This window comes from Typha latifolia, chromosome 2, assembly GCF_019914945.1.
Source record: "Typha latifolia isolate L0001 chromosome 2, TyphaL0001v2, whole genome shotgun sequence".
Lineage (NCBI taxonomy): Eukaryota > Viridiplantae > Streptophyta > Magnoliopsida > Poales > Typhaceae > Typha > Typha latifolia.
Window position 1 is genome coordinate 17,711,352 of NC_133087.1, and position 14,764 is coordinate 17,726,115.

Consider the following 14,764-nt stretch of genomic DNA (forward strand, 5'->3'; position numbering starts at 1 on the left):
ACTTGTCCTTTATTAATTAGCTTCCCAATAACTTCCCCAACTACCTTTCTGTGTCCTTTAATTCATCATAGCATGAACTAAACAATCTAAGAAATGGCAAACGATCATGTATAGCTAGCTTTTCCTAGGAAGAACTGTCAGCACTTAAACAAGCGATCTTTATTCCAATACCTACTTTATTTTGCGGATTTATTCAAATTGTTTTAGTGTAGTATTGATGATCGAAAAGATTCCTTGCCGGACAGAAAGAAGAAAGTAGCATAGCAGAGAGAAGAATCTTTCCGCACTGGTAGCAAAAGCAGTCGTTGGAGAGAAGGGTTCATCTCCGGTTAGCAATGTCAACACCCGCGATCTCATAAGTCTCATTCTATACTCACATGGTTAATTGTAGGAAAGAACAACATAAAGCTAATTACAAAAGTAAAAAGACATCATGGTGTGGTAGTGATTAATACAAACAACATCTATATTCGAGGGGTAAGGGATCCCGTGTTGCTAATCCATCCGAGTGCACTCTCGGATGGAATTGCAGACCCATTGAATTGGGTGACGTGCCGGGAAGAAGAAGATTTTGAGCGAGAGCGATCATGGCCGTGGGATGTGCAATCGATACTATTCGACCGGCATATACCGACTTCCACTGAATCACATGCATGCAGAAAGTGGGAACGTAGAAGGAAAATGAACAAGAGAGAAGATCCTGGAGGATTAGCCGGTTCTACGTCTCTTGGGAAATATCCTTCAAGAACTCTGCGGCTGCTCTCCGAGCTTGGTCTTTGAACGTATCCATCTTCTCCTGCAGGTCATCCATGCCCTTGTTCACGTCCTCCATCTTCCTCCTTGTCTCCACCACTCCGAGCTGCACCGCGACCGCCGCCGCCGCCGCCGCCTCCTCTCTAACCATAAACTCCACGCTCTTCATCACTGCGCCGACATCGATCTTTAGCTTCTCAACAAGTGGTCGGATGCTCTCCATATCACGCACCGCCAAAGAGCAGCTTTGGCGCATCGCTTTGATCACCTTCTTCTCGCTTTCCAAATCCCCTTCTCGCTCATCCCACAAGCTGTCGAAGAAGGGCTCGATCGCCTTCATGGCGGTGGCAGACACGGTGGCCGCGGTGATGGCGGCGGGGGGTAAAGTCAGTGCCCCCAACAGAACCGAGCAAGTTAAGACCGCCATGAAGGCAATCGTATAGGTTGCCTTCCAAAGTTTCCTCCACTTCTTAGATGAACCCAGCTTCGTCTTGATCTCATTCTTCCGCGAGAGCAACCTGTTCACAAGCAACTTTTGCTGGTTATAGACTTCGTGCAACTCCTCGGTGTCTATCTCGTCGAAGAGATTCCCCGCCGTCTTCCACTCCATTAGCTTAGCCAAAGTCTCTGCGCAGTTCTCCATGTCGAAGCAGGGGAGGATGTCACGCAACGACTCCTGGGAACGCCGGCCTTTGTCAAGGGATTGCTTAACCTTGGCAAGGAAGTCCAAAGAGGCAAACATGGTCTTCTTTATGTAGTCAACTGTGAGGGTGGTGGTCTTAGGGTTCTTCAAGAGTTCTTCCCTGATCTCCGGAGGGGTTTCAACGGTGGAGTGCGGCGAGCCCTCGGAAGCGAGTCGCCTTTCGAGCTCCTCGCATAAGTCGGTCAGGTTGGCGGCCGTCGGATCATTCCCCCTGCTGAGGCAGCAACCCATTTCTAAGATTTCTCAGCTCACGGAGCTAATCTAAACTGCCCAGAGATTGAACGAAACCCTAGCTATATATAATAACAAGCGATCTCCATCGATCGAGTGGAGAAGATATAGATGCAAGCTTGCAAAGGAGCGTATTTATAGTGCAGTGCATGAAAAGCCTGCACAACTTCCGTAATGGTCGGATTTGCTGCAAGGATTACATTAGGATACGTCTGAACTGGAGTACTTCTATTATTATTAATACATATGAAAAGGAGATATTAGTCTAATTTGTGGTATTCTCTTACACGCTTCCCGAGAAACTTCGTAATAGGAAGCTTCCCCGAAATCTCATACTACTAATCTGAGAAGTGAGTGGCTAACCTCAGCAAATTTACGCGATATTAACATGGAACATTCACCAAATTTTCCGAGATGGTGTTCGACGTGGACCGGAGAAGATCTATCCGGTTGTCATGGGCTGAATCGTGGGAATTACTGCTGTTAGGGCTGTCAAAATAATTAAACCAACTCGAGCTTGGCTTGACAAGACTATGAGTCAAACTTAATCAATTGAATCGTACTCAAATTAATTCCAAGCCAATTTAGATTTTTCATATATATTATTAATAATAAATCAATTTTATTTTAGATATATGATTTGAGTTAAATTGATTAAGTAGATTCAATTCATACCGGATTTAACTCAAGCCTAATTCATATTTAATTCAGGCCCAAATATGTTGTGATCTCATACTAATTTGCTGTGCTAAAATGTCAAATTGGTGGACGTTAGCATAAGCGATTTTCAATTCCCCAAAATAGTACCAATGTGATAGCAATAGATTGGGTAAATTAAATATTAGTAAAACTAATATTAATACCAAAGGGAAATCTTTAACCAATGTGGTAAATATATAGAACTTCTAAAGTGCCCATCATAATCACAAACAAGAACTCCAACTAAAAACCACAAAAGAAAGAGAGAGAGAGAGAGAGAGACAAGATTTATATGGTTTGACAATGTGACTACATCAACGAGTGAAGCAATTTTTAACCTACTATGCAAATCATTAAATACAAAGAGTTTTCGCCTCTAATATCACTCTAAACAATGGTGGCTCTCATCTCTAATATTTTCCTCATGCAAAATGCTCACTATTGTAATATCTAATATAAGGGTTTTCAAGTTTGTTATCTAATAGAGATGCAAATAGAGGTGTGCCCTCTGAAAGCCCCTTGCCTCCTTACAAAACCCCTCTCTCTACATTGCTCCATTCTCAACCCGAAACCTAAACATTTCTATATTTAGGGTTGACTAAAAGCTGTTGAAAATCCCGTCTAGCGTTCGAATGCTCGTGGGGTCGTTCGAACGCTAGAAAACTCTAATCTGGAGCGCAAAAGGGCATTTGAACCTCTGTGGAGCTGTTTGAACGACTGCAAGGTGCAAAGCCTCTTGGAATTTTGTGTCTGAACACCCCAAGGGCTCGCTTGAATGCCTACATAGTGTAAATCCTCTGAGAAAATTATGTTTGAACGCTCTAAGGGTCTATTCGAATGCGTCGGCATAGCAAATCTGAAAAGTCTGAATTTAAGCCAAATTTTAACAAAATATGCTTCTCAAGTAACTCTAGCTTGACTTGATTTTTAAGTTGGCTAGATTAGGCTTTAATTAAATATAACTAGTTCTAGCTTACTACTTTTAAGGTAGGATCGAAATTATTTTCAACCCAAGCATGAACAAAGCTCAGCTCAATTACACCCTTGACCGCATTCATGGTTGCAGTTAAATCTTTGGATTTTTTTACTAAATTAACTTTATATAAACTCTTTATGCCTAGTGATTCAGCTTACCTCAACAAAAGTAAAAAATAAAACTAAAAACAAGATTAGAGCTGATCAAGTTCGATTTGGGCCTAAGCTCTATGATTTAGCCCATCTATTGACTAGGCTTCAAACCAAGATTGTTCGAGTGCTAAACTTTCGTGGCCCGCGACAAACATGATTAGGCCGCAACCAGGGCCGATTTCTAATTTATTAGTCGTTAAATGGGAATATTATTAATTACAGTATTACTTGTCCCTTAAATAATTAACTTCATTCCCAATAACATAATTCTCTGATAGCTAGGCTGCTTTAATTCATTGTAGCATGAGCTAAAAGGACCCAGAAAATGGACAATGATCATACCTTCTTTCCCCCAGAAGAGCTGTGTTTTCCAAATATCTACGTTCATAAAAAGTGTTCATCTTCGATTAGTGGTATAGTTAACCAACTTACTTAAGTATATATAGACATATACCCACGATCTCATTGCATACTTAGTGATTACATACGTAAAAAAGATGCATCGTGGCATCGTGGGAGTGGTATATCATCATAGATGAACCAAAAACTGAATCCCCATCCTATTTGAAGAGCTATGCATGCATGCAGAGTTGGAATGTACAAGGAAAATGCACGTGAGAATAGACCCGAGAGGATTAAAAGTTCTACGTCTCATTGGTGAGACTCTTTAAGAATTCTCCGGCCGCCTTCCGGAATTGGCCTTCGCACCACTCCATCTTCTCTTGCAGCTCATCCATGCCCTTCTGCACCTCCTCCATCTTCCTCCTTATCTCTGCAACTCCGAGTTCGAGGGCGACCGCCTCATCCTCTTCCCCTCCTCCGATCGCAAACTCCACGCTCTTCCTCATCGAGTTGACATCGTTCCTTAGCTTCTGAACAAGCGATCGGATGCTCTCCAGCTCATGCACTGCCGCAGTACTGCCTTGGCGCATCACCTTGACCACTTCTTTCTCGTTTTCTAGCTCGCCGTTTTGCTCGTCCCACGAGGTGATGAACCACGGCTCGACCGCCTTCATTGCTGTGGCAGCGACGGTGGCCGCAGTGGTAGCCGCAGAGGGAGCTGCCACGGCAGCCAGCGCCACCGAGCCAGTCAAGATGGCTATGAAGGCGATCATGTACGCCACGTTGAAAAACTTCCTCCACTTCTTAGACGAACTCAGCTTCTTCTTGATCTCACGCTTCCTCTTGAGCAAATCTCTCAGCAGCAACTGCTGCCGGTCATAGACTTCTTGCAGCTTTTCGACGTCCATCCCGTCGAAGAGATTCCCCCCGTGCTTCGTGGCCTTCAGATTAGCTACAGTCGCCGAGTACTTCTTCTTCTTGTACTTCTTCTTGTTCGATTTCTTGGTTCTGTTCTCCATGTCGAAGCCGCGGAGAACGTGGCGTAAAGTCTCCTGGTAGCGTCGGCCCTTCTTCAGGCATTGCTTAAGCTCACCGAGGAAGCCCAAAGTGGCAAACATATTGTGGTTAAAAAAGTCGATCACGAGGGAGGATGTTTTAGGGTTTTTTAGGACTACTTGCGTGATCTCGGGTTGCAGGATTGCGGCGAGGCTAGTGGAGTTCGGCGAGGCCTCTGAAGCTAGTCGGCTTTCGAGCTCCTTACATAAGGTGGTGAGCTCGGTCCTCGCCGCGAACGGCGCCGTCGCATCCTCGCCCTTGCTGCAGCTGCACCCCATTTTTAGTTTTCTCGGGAAGTAATCGATCTTCTGGGTTAGAAATGCTCGTTGAGAGAGAGCTTTTTAAAAAAGCAAACCATGAAAAATCTAATCAACTTCCATCACGACTGGTTTTGCTCCATGCGATGGTGTGGGAAAAAATGGTACGCGACGCCCGAAATTAGGACACATGCCGAGATGGATGTGTATTGCGGTAAGATTTTATTGGGCGGTAATCCTTGCTGACACGTAGGATGTGCGTCTATTTTCTCATCAATTTCCCAAGAAACATCGTGGAAGAGTTAGGGAGGAAGGAGGCTTCTTGGAAAGTTGATTAACGCTAATATCAGCCTTTACGTTACTACGTGGAGGAGTTGACTTTGTAGATGAAGTATAGCAATAAGAGACGGTCGATCGAATTGTGGATCGTATTCGTTGATCGTCTGCAGCTCCGACTTTAGGAATTCCTACATCCGGCCCAATCAAGTACTGACTAGTCATATTTAAAACGATCTAGTTAATGGTGCCGAGGTGATTAGATACACTTTGATGTCTTCAGGTGTGACCTAGCCTATCTGGATCAGACCAACGATTGGCCTACATCTAGTGTGTTGGGGTTCAAATTTTTTTGAGCTTACAAGCCCTTGACTAGACTCCATATCACTGCCTTTATTGATAAGGATTTGTTATAGCTTTCTTGCTTTGGACTTGTGATGGGCTCTGGACTAGTCGTGAAGTGACGAGGTCATCGCTTTTTTTATATTATTTTAACTATGTAACATATCCAAATATATCGAAAATATTTTCGTACATTACAAAAATATTAGATTAATTATTTTTGTTTAAATATAGATAATGCCTTCTCGAGACTAGCGACATGACTGCCGACATCCATGGTTTTCCAACAATGTTCAGTATTCGAGTGGGTTTCGAACATCTGAAAGTCGCCACGTGTAACGATGAGTCGACTCACGCGTCGAACTCTCGGGTTTGACTATACGTGGGGCGAGATGAATTCTGAGGCAATAAGAGCGCCAGATAGGACGGTCCTAACCGGAGTTTCTTCGTTCGAGCGAGCATAACTCGGCAAAGAAACATTCATCGGTAGCCGTCCGATCAAACCGTAGATCGAGCGTCCGATAGCGAACCGGCGCTGCGGCGCTTTAAAGGACGAAAGCGGTTCTCTTTCCTCTCCTCTCCTCTATCTTCAAACCGACTTCACCAATTTCAGCCCCCATTCTCGAATCCTCCTTTTCTCTCTCTCTCTCTCTCTCTCTCTCAAAGATGGCCGAATCCAATTCCCAATCTGATCAAATCGTAAGAATTCCTCACGGAATCTTTTCGTTCTATACTTTTGATAGGGTTTCTGATCTGGTTTTGTTGTAGATCGAGGAGAAAGCAGAGACGAGGCTCAGGTATCTGGAGTTCGTGCAGGTGGCGGCGATGCAAGCGGTGGTGTGCTTTGCGAGCGTCTACGACTTCGCCAAGCAGAACTCCGGGCCGCTAAAGCCTGGCGTCGAGACCGTGGAGAGCACTGTCAAGGCCGTGATCCGACCCGTCTATGAGAGATTCCACGATATACCCTTCGAGCTCCTCAACTTCGTCGATCGCAAGGTTCGTGAAAGAAACTACCTTTCCGTTCCTCTTTTTCTTCGGCATGCCTGTGTGGTTGGAGTGCGTTGCCTTAGATTGCTCTGTCGCAGGTTATCACATGAGATCTGGCGCGCTTTAGCGCATGGATGTTTTAATGGTTTGTCTGGTTGTCGTACTTTGGACGTCGCAGGTAGACGAGTCGCTGCGGGAGGTGGGGCGGTACGTGCCGGCGCTGATGAAGTCAGCCACATCGCAAGCGTACGTCGCCGCGCAGTGCGCACCCGGGGTGGCACGCTCCCTCGCTGGGGAGGTGCAGCGCTCAGGTGTCTCCGGGGCCGCGAAGGCGGCGTACGAGCGGTGCGAACCGACGGCGCGGGAGATGTACGACCGCTACGAGCCAGTGGCGGAGCGGCACGCCGTTGCCGCGTGGCGGTCGCTCAATCGGCTGCCGATGTTCCCTCAGGCGGCGGGGATCGTTGTCCCCACCGCTGCGTACTGTGCGGAGAAGTACAACTGCGCCGTTGGCTCTGCGGCAGCGCGTGGGTACCACGTGGCGGAGTACTTGCCGGTGGTTCCCACGGAGAAGATCGCCAAGGTGTTCCGGGGTGATGGTGAGGAAACTACGGCGGCGGGCAACGAGACGAAGGTGAATGGGGACGGCGTGGAGTAAGTGATGATGATGGTGATGGATGACGACGTTGATGTAGAAATCTGGCGAATAAAAAGGGAATAGTTGATCGTTTTTTTATTTATTTATGGTTTGGTGTTTTAGAACGGGGCGATGTTTTTTTTTAATGTGAATATTTGTCTTAATTCTGTGTGAACTCTTCTTTTTGTAAAAAGAAAAAACTATCCTTAAATATTACATATGAAGTGTCAAATAATAGTAACGCAGTCCTTGTAGTTTGACTCATATTTATATATATATTAAAAAAATTCCCACTTGTTTCACCAGTTTATAGGGAAAAAAGTAATTAAACCACTGTTCCTCAACAGAGGTTTCGTTTCATTTCTTAGATTTTAATTTTAATTTTTAATCTGTGGTTTTAGTCTTTATCATAAACTTTATAATGCAGGCCACAGTTTGAATTCCGTGTATCTTCCCTAGATTTTGATATTTGATATGTGAGACTAGTAGATAGGATTTAGTGGCAACCACAGAATTAGAGAGAGAGAGCAGGTGGTTTAATGGGTGGGAGAGAGCTTTAGAACCTGCTTTTTTCTTTTCTCTTCTGTCGAGGGAAAGGGAATGCTTTAGAACCGACTGTTGATAGATACCGCGGCTTAATATATAATTGCTGGAGTATTAGGAGTTAGAAAGGTTGACAGTGACTGGAGCCTGGTTTAATGATGTTGGACCTTGTGATAAGCATATATACCTGAGTGAAGTTGTTTTGCAATTGGTCTCTGGGTGTGGTTCGTGTACAGTTAGCTTGATCTAGTGTTTAACTGCTATGTCTACGTAGCTAAGTTCCAATTTGGACACCCCCAATTATTTTAGCCTTAACTCACTCATCCTTGATATATGCATATCATCTATAGATGCTATGCTCTCTATTCTTCTCCGTCCCACTTTTCCGATCACAGTCCGGCCCCGGTTTCCCCACTCCAAAGACCGGCCCAAAGGGCGTTTGATTTTGGTGCGGGCCTAGCCCAATAATTCTGATCTGATTCCGGCCCGTCTCTGACCGGTCCATCAGTCCATGGCCACCCTACTTCGGGGTACTTGGTCGGGTTCCGGATCTATGATCTATTATGGTGTTAAGTTGAGCTGGAGTTCGCTAGCTCTGGGCTAATCTTTGCCATCCGCTGACAGATCTCTCTTGCTCACCCAAATCCACAGAGTCCCAGGAGGGTCGAAGAGTCGAGAATGGCCTTGTGCTCTCAAACTCTCATGGCGGTCGCTTCTTTTCCCTCTTCCTCTTCGACCCCTTCTTCTTCTTCTTCTTCTTTGGCTTCTCCTTCCTTGGCGGCTCCGAGGAGAGTGGTGATTGGTCGGCGGATGGCGGCGGCGGCGGCGGCAGCAGTGCCCATGCCTCCGTTGAACCCACGTGACCCTTTCCTCAAGAAGCTGGCGTCCGCTGCTGCCACCTATCCCGAAGGCCTCGAGCTTCCCCGTTCGCACGATTCTGATCTCCCGCCTTATCTTGATCTATTCGATACCCCCAAGCTCATGGCCACTCCCGCACAGGTGAAAATACGACTCGCCTTTTTCCTATCTTGGAACACACTAATTCTCATAGCTTATTTTGTTCGGTATCCTCTTTTAATTCGATTGTTAATTAATTTGTATGGTTGGGAAGTGTTAATTTGTAGCATATATGAAGATAGGAGATGAAGTGTAAAGAGTTGATGATTCCTATTTTCTATTTCTCTGTTATCTAGTTCCAATGAAATGGCTATTGATTGTGTTCTTATGTATTATACTTTTCCCTCTTTATATCGCTTTTAGCTGATCATTTTTCTGAATAGGTGGAACGCTCGGTTTCTTACAATGAACACAGGCCGAGAAAGCCACCTCCGGATTTGCCATCTTTGCTTCTCAATGGGCGCATCGTTTATATTGGCATGCCGGTAAGTGTTGGTACCTATTATTTTCATGTATTTCTCGACTATTGAATCTTTTTAAATGCTTAAAGGTTGTGATTGCTCACATAAAGGATGATCCACTTGATTGAATTTTTCTATAACATAGTCCATGAAAAATATTGGATATTAGGTAACCGACATGAATTTTCTTGTAGAGTGGTCTTTTACTGACAATTTGAAGAGAAGCATATTGATCAATCTCTTTAGTGACCGACCATTTAGAAGTTTGTCTAATACATAAATAAAATACTATTTTGATAGTTTTGTTGCACCTAATATTTGATGCTTTAGTCTTCTATCTACTAACGTAACAGCAATGTTGTTCAATTTCTTTTTATGACAATATCCATATTGTTACAAGAATAACCTGTTTTCTGTTTTGATTAGTTGGTGCCAGCAGTCACAGAGCTTGTGATTGCGGAATTGCTTTACCTGCAATGGATGGATCCAAAACAGCCGATTTATCTCTACATCAACTCAACCGGAACAACTCGTGATGACGGTGAAACTGTAAGTGGTTTTAGTTTCCCCTACTAGTTATAGCTGGAACTTTGTTATCACATTTCAAGACAGTTCTATTTTGTGTCTCGTATTCTCTGTGGGCCTCTACTTTCCTTTTAAATGTGATTAAAATTTTTGTGCCATTTACTTGACCAACTCATCAAGATTATAGTTTGCGTGATAACTAAAAGAACACCTGTCACCTAGATATTTCATAACTTATGTCATGGACATACTTTTCCTGGAGAACTGCTGTACATGGTTGCTTGTTCAATCTGTGGTTTTACGGGAATACAACTGAGATCTAGTAGATGCTTTTGTTGCTACAGGTCCTATGTTGGTTCACAAGTTGTGGGACTATTTTAACTTTTATCAGTACCACCTTACATGACTTGTTTTTACTATCCTTTCATTTTAGAGCTGAATATTTGAGATAATAACATTGATTATTTTGTATCATTTAACTCTCTCATATTCTTCAATGTACTCATGTGTTTCAGGTTGGGATGGAATCAGAAGGTTTTGCTATTTATGATGCTTTGATGCAGTTGAAAAATGAGGTGTGTTTCTTACTTCACGTAATCCTATTGTGGCAATTAGATGTTAAGGTGATGCCTCAACTCACTACCATGTACAAAATGGCCATGATATGTGGCGTGAAGCAATCTGCTTGCCACTATTTTTACTCCAAAGGGGATCGTAGAAGTTGCTAGAAGCATTGCTATTTTCCCTTTAATTTGTCCTGTTTGCAATGTGATGGCAGCATCATAGTGATTTTATGATGGTAATTGGTCTAAATTCTTAAATGTGCTGCACATGATTTTGGGTCTTCTCATTTGAAATATAAAGTTTTACACATCTTGGTTTCTGCTCCTTGTGTGATTTAATTTCCTTTGTGACCTCGACATATCAATGTTGGATATTCATGAAAAGGTTTTTCTGTAATTCCTTCTGTAGACAATACTATTGCTCAAGAAACATCTGCCCTATTAACCTTTTCTTAGCATGAAGAACAGTTTCTAACTTTCTATCTTCTGTTTGCATCTTTGCATATCTCATCCTTATAATAAATTTGTTGCTGCTGATGCAGATCCAAACTGTAGCTGTTGGAGCTGCAATAGGTCAGGCTTGTCTACTTCTTGCTGCAGGAAAGAAGGGTAGAAGATTTATGATGCCCCATTCCAAAGGTTAGTGAAGTTTGTCTGTTGGTGGCAGAAACCCCTTAATTTTCATTTAGTTAGTATATGATTGACATGCCAGAAGTGCTCATTTATGTCAGCTATGATTCAACAACCTCGTGTTCCATCATCTGGGCAGATGGCAGCAAGTGATGTGCTTATTCGGGCAAAAGAGGTCTGAGTTATTTATTTGATTATTCTGACATCTGATACTTGATTCACTTCTTAAACAGAGTACAGATTTGTATATTTGCAAGTAGCTTCCTTAACACTTTGGTTGTAAAATGACTTCATAACATATCCTTGTTACCACTTGCAATTGTGTATTTTTATTTGCAAAAAAGCTTTTAATGGAGAGAAGTATATGGGATTGAAAAGTTACCAATATAGGAGATAGGTTCTGCAATATTGTTTTTCAAGGATAGAATATAGTATCTGTTAAATTTAGAAGTATGGTAGGAAAATTAAGTAGGGCCTAAGATTGTGAAGATTTAGTTCACCAGTTCACTTGCATGCTGAAAGAAGATTGGGTTGAAGATTTGCCATTGTTATAAGATGATGGTATATAGATTGCACTTTTGAGAATAAAAGAATAAAAGAAAACCTTAACGACTTGATCAACCCTAAGAGTGCATTTGTTCAAAATTTTCCCTGAGAGTGTTTTGGACAAAATTTCGAAAGAATATTCTCCTTAGGAAACACCTATTTCCTGAGGAAAAATAATTCACTCCTGTCAAAAAAAATTTCCCCTACTCTCTTCCCCTCACTCTCTCCTCCCCACCCTTCCCTCTCCTTTCCCTATCACCATTCACCACCCTTCTCCTCCCTCTATCACAAACACCTCCTCCAGCCTGCCACTGCCTTCTCACCGAGTGACAGTCATAGCTGAAAGTAATTGTGGCAACTTCTTGTTAACAGAATAGCTGAATTTCTCATTGAAAACTAAATAACCTGGCAAAATTTTGACTTTTGAATAATTTGTTCTCGGATCCTGTACTTTTCTTGCTCGACTTTTGGCAGTTCCTTTCCTTTCTGTATCCTTGTTTAAGAATATCTGGTTGTTTTCCTCAGGTCATAGCTAATAGAGACACACTCGTCAAGCTTTTGGCTAAGCACACTGGGAATGTGAGTAGACAGAAACTTATTCTTTCATCACTATTAATAACACTACAAATCTGATTTAATTTGTTTATCAGTCGGTGGAGACAGTATCGAAGGTTATGCGGAGGCCGTTTTACATGGACTCAATAAAGGCTAAAGAGTTTGGGGTTATTGACAAGGTACTCTCTCTCCTCTTAATTGGTCCTGCTCTACCAACTTAAGGCCCAAGTTAGCAAAATGTTCATGAAGATTCCTCACTTTGCAGATAATGTACTTAATTAAGATTTGAAGGCGCCATATTATGGTGATATTTAATGGATGTTGTTTATTCTATCGTGCACAGATCCTTTGGCGTGGTCAGGAGAAGATCATGGATGATGCTCTTTCTCCCGAGGAATGGGATCGACGTGCTGGCATCAAAGTTGTTGATGGGATATGATCTCTTCGGAACCATTTAGTCAACAGTAAGCGCATTTGATAATCAACATTACATACATAATCTTGGTTTCACATGCATGTAATCGACATCACTGCAACCATGTAGAGAGGTCTTCGGAGAATGCCGGCCTGTTAGTTTGTCCATGTAGGTTAGTTCAATTATATCATGACAGGCCTGTAAGTATGGAATCATAACACCTTTAAAAGTGGATGTGAAGGGTTTTGATTCTTTTGATAGATGAATGCAACTCTGAAACTTTATGGTAGTCAATCAATTCTACGTATGTGGTCTGAGACTATCTGCAATCTTTTTTACCTCAATATAATGATGCATACGGAGTCTTGTCCTTTCATTTTTCGATAGTAAATGAGCCTTATCTACTTATGATCTTGAAGACGTTTAGTTTGGTTGACTCTGAGTGGACCACTTACTAATCAATGCTATTTGAATAGTAGTTTGAAACAGGAACTTGGAATTGTTTCACTGCTATTTAAAGTATCATTGCTTCTTCTATTTTTCCCCTTTTAACATGTCTTCTGCAGGCCAAAAAAAAGAAGAGAGTATATAGTAAGGAAATATTTCCTAATCTCTTGAAAAAAAAACCATATAAAAGGAGTGATACTAGAGATTAGATCAGACATTTGGTATGTGGAGTTCTGGTGGACCATGCTTCTTAATGAGCTATCCTGTGCTAGATTAACTTGCATGAGAACCACTTGATTAAGATTATCAATAAATTTAAGATTAATTTTGATTGGGATAGAAGGGAAACCTCCATTCATTTAATCTGGTCTACGAAGTCTATTTGACCGACAATAGTTTCTCCATGAGAGCAAATTTAAAGTTTGCAACCCATTAATGGCTAAAATCGATCCATAATTACGTTACCAATTATGATAAACAGTGTAAATGAGAAATATATATACATATGGGGGACCCGACAACAAAAGAGACAGATGCTACCGGATATGTTCAATCCAAATAAATGCGTATAAAAGGTAAAGCTCTTTTATTTGTTGAGCTTTCTATTTTTGCTTACCAAATATTGTGTACGTACTTTTGGTCGTTATCGTGTCTCTCGATTCCATCGCACACCCACAAAATAAACCACCCTCCAAATCTTAGTCGACATGAGTAAAATTTTCAACTCATTTGAGGGTTGACTCAAACCTAATCATGCCTCCTGTGCTCCCATCTCACTGGTATCTCGTGGTTGGAGAAAGAAAATTTTTTTTTCTTTAAAATATTTCTAACCTTTTTTCCGATATATTTATTAATCCCTCAATTGGTAGTCAATATTGGCATGCGAAGATGGTAAAATAAAGAATATAAATAAAATAAATAAATGGCATGTAAGGTCCAAATCCTCTGTCAAACATACTGAAATGCCTGCATGCAACTGATATACTGAATACAATACATGAAAAATGCATCAAAATTTTGGGTTAAAGTATGAACATAGGTAGGGAGTGGAGTTTCTTTTTCCAGATATAGGATATATTGCAAGTACTAAAAACATTCACTCTGCGTGGCAGTTGCCAGTTGCCCACTGCTTGTTTTCAGAATAAGCAGTGTAGCTTTATCCAATATTTTTTTTAAATTTTAAATTTTAAGGTTGGTCCATGTATTAAATTGGGGTTGAAATAAAAATAGCAATTCATATTTATTATTAACAAAATAAGAAATTTATTATAGAAATTATCATTTTTATATTTATTAGTATTGTGAAATAAGTGTAATAATTATTATTAATGTAATATAAAATGAAGGAATAAATACTTTTTTTTATTTATGAAATACTGGTAAGTGATTGATACGATAGACATGGAGAGTAAATTGGTAAGTAAATTCTTATTGGATATAAGATGTAATTTTAATAAAAATTTATTTATATTCTAGAATAGAGCTATTTTAATATTTAATTATTATTCTGAAATAAAGTATTATACTGTATAATAAAAGGACCGGGGGTAAATTTAAATTTGGTATAAAATTTTCTTCATTTTACATCCCTCATTCTATATAATATAATTTTGAGCCCTCACACATAATTCCTTTCCCAACTTTTATTCCCTCTCTTCCGAATGGACTTATACCACCCACACCAAACCAATAAATAAACCACCCAAAAATATTTATTATTTCGCTCTCACATTTTTTGATATATGCCAATAATGATAATAAAACCAGAGTA

General features: G+C 41.3%; 4 protein-coding genes across 4 annotated transcripts; 2 read left to right on the forward strand and 2 right to left on the reverse strand.

The window, feature by feature from the left end:
• Window positions 1-718: 718 nt before the first annotated feature.
• On the reverse strand, window positions 719-1,687 carry LOC140781991 (UPF0496 protein At4g34320-like). The gene has a single exon (XM_073128305.1). The coding sequence runs from the start codon at window positions 1,685-1,687 to the stop codon at window positions 719-721; it is 969 nt and encodes a 322-aa protein (XP_072984406.1).
• Window positions 1,688-4,158: 2,471 nt separating this feature from the next.
• On the reverse strand, window positions 4,159-5,190 carry LOC140781992 (UPF0496 protein At5g66675-like). The gene has a single exon (XM_073128306.1). The coding sequence runs from the start codon at window positions 5,188-5,190 to the stop codon at window positions 4,159-4,161; it is 1,032 nt and encodes a 343-aa protein (XP_072984407.1).
• Window positions 5,191-6,135: 945 nt separating this feature from the next.
• Window positions 6,136-7,646, forward strand: LOC140782657 (stress-related protein-like). Its single transcript, XM_073129354.1, has 3 exons — window positions 6,136-6,486; window positions 6,556-6,783; window positions 6,953-7,646. The coding sequence occupies exons 1-3, from the start codon at window positions 6,454-6,456 to the stop codon at window positions 7,430-7,432; spliced, it is 741 nt and encodes a 246-aa protein (XP_072985455.1). The 5' UTR covers window positions 6,136-6,453; the 3' UTR covers window positions 7,433-7,646.
• Window positions 7,647-8,311: 665 nt separating this feature from the next.
• Window positions 8,312-12,840, forward strand: LOC140781638 (ATP-dependent Clp protease proteolytic subunit-related protein 3, chloroplastic). Its single transcript, XM_073127710.1, has 9 exons — window positions 8,312-8,953; window positions 9,235-9,336; window positions 9,739-9,861; window positions 10,353-10,412; window positions 10,943-11,039; window positions 11,132-11,205; window positions 12,102-12,155; window positions 12,227-12,310; window positions 12,475-12,840. The coding sequence occupies exons 1-9, from the start codon at window positions 8,633-8,635 to the stop codon at window positions 12,568-12,570; spliced, it is 1,011 nt and encodes a 336-aa protein (XP_072983811.1). The 5' UTR covers window positions 8,312-8,632; the 3' UTR covers window positions 12,571-12,840.
• The last annotated feature ends 1,924 nt before the right edge of the window (window positions 12,841-14,764 follow it).

Bases quoted from the DNA above. Each gene is read 5' to 3' on its own strand.
- LOC140781638 (XM_073127710.1), top strand. From the start codon at position 8,633: ATGGCCTTGTGCTCTCAAACTCTCATGGCGGTCGCTTCTTTTCCCTCT. The intron at 9,862-10,352 runs GTAAGTGGTTTT...CATGTGTTTCAG, and splicing joins CTCGTGATGACGGTGAAACT to GTTGGGATGGAATCAGAAGG. The intron at 10,413-10,942 runs GTGTGTTTCTTA...CTGCTGATGCAG, and splicing joins TGATGCAGTTGAAAAATGAG to ATCCAAACTGTAGCTGTTGG.
- LOC140782657 (XM_073129354.1), top strand. From the start codon at position 6,454: ATGGCCGAATCCAATTCCCAATCTGATCAAATC. The intron at 6,487-6,555 runs GTAAGAATTCCT...GTTTTGTTGTAG, and splicing joins ATTCCCAATCTGATCAAATC to ATCGAGGAGAAAGCAGAGAC. The intron at 6,784-6,952 runs GTTCGTGAAAGA...TGGACGTCGCAG, and splicing joins TCAACTTCGTCGATCGCAAG to GTAGACGAGTCGCTGCGGGA.
- LOC140781992 (XM_073128306.1), bottom strand. From the start codon at position 5,190: ATGGGGTGCAGCTGCAGCAAGGGCGAGGATGCGACGGCGCCGTTCGCG.
- LOC140781991 (XM_073128305.1), bottom strand. From the start codon at position 1,687: ATGGGTTGCTGCCTCAGCAGGGGGAATGATCCGACGGCCGCCAACCTG.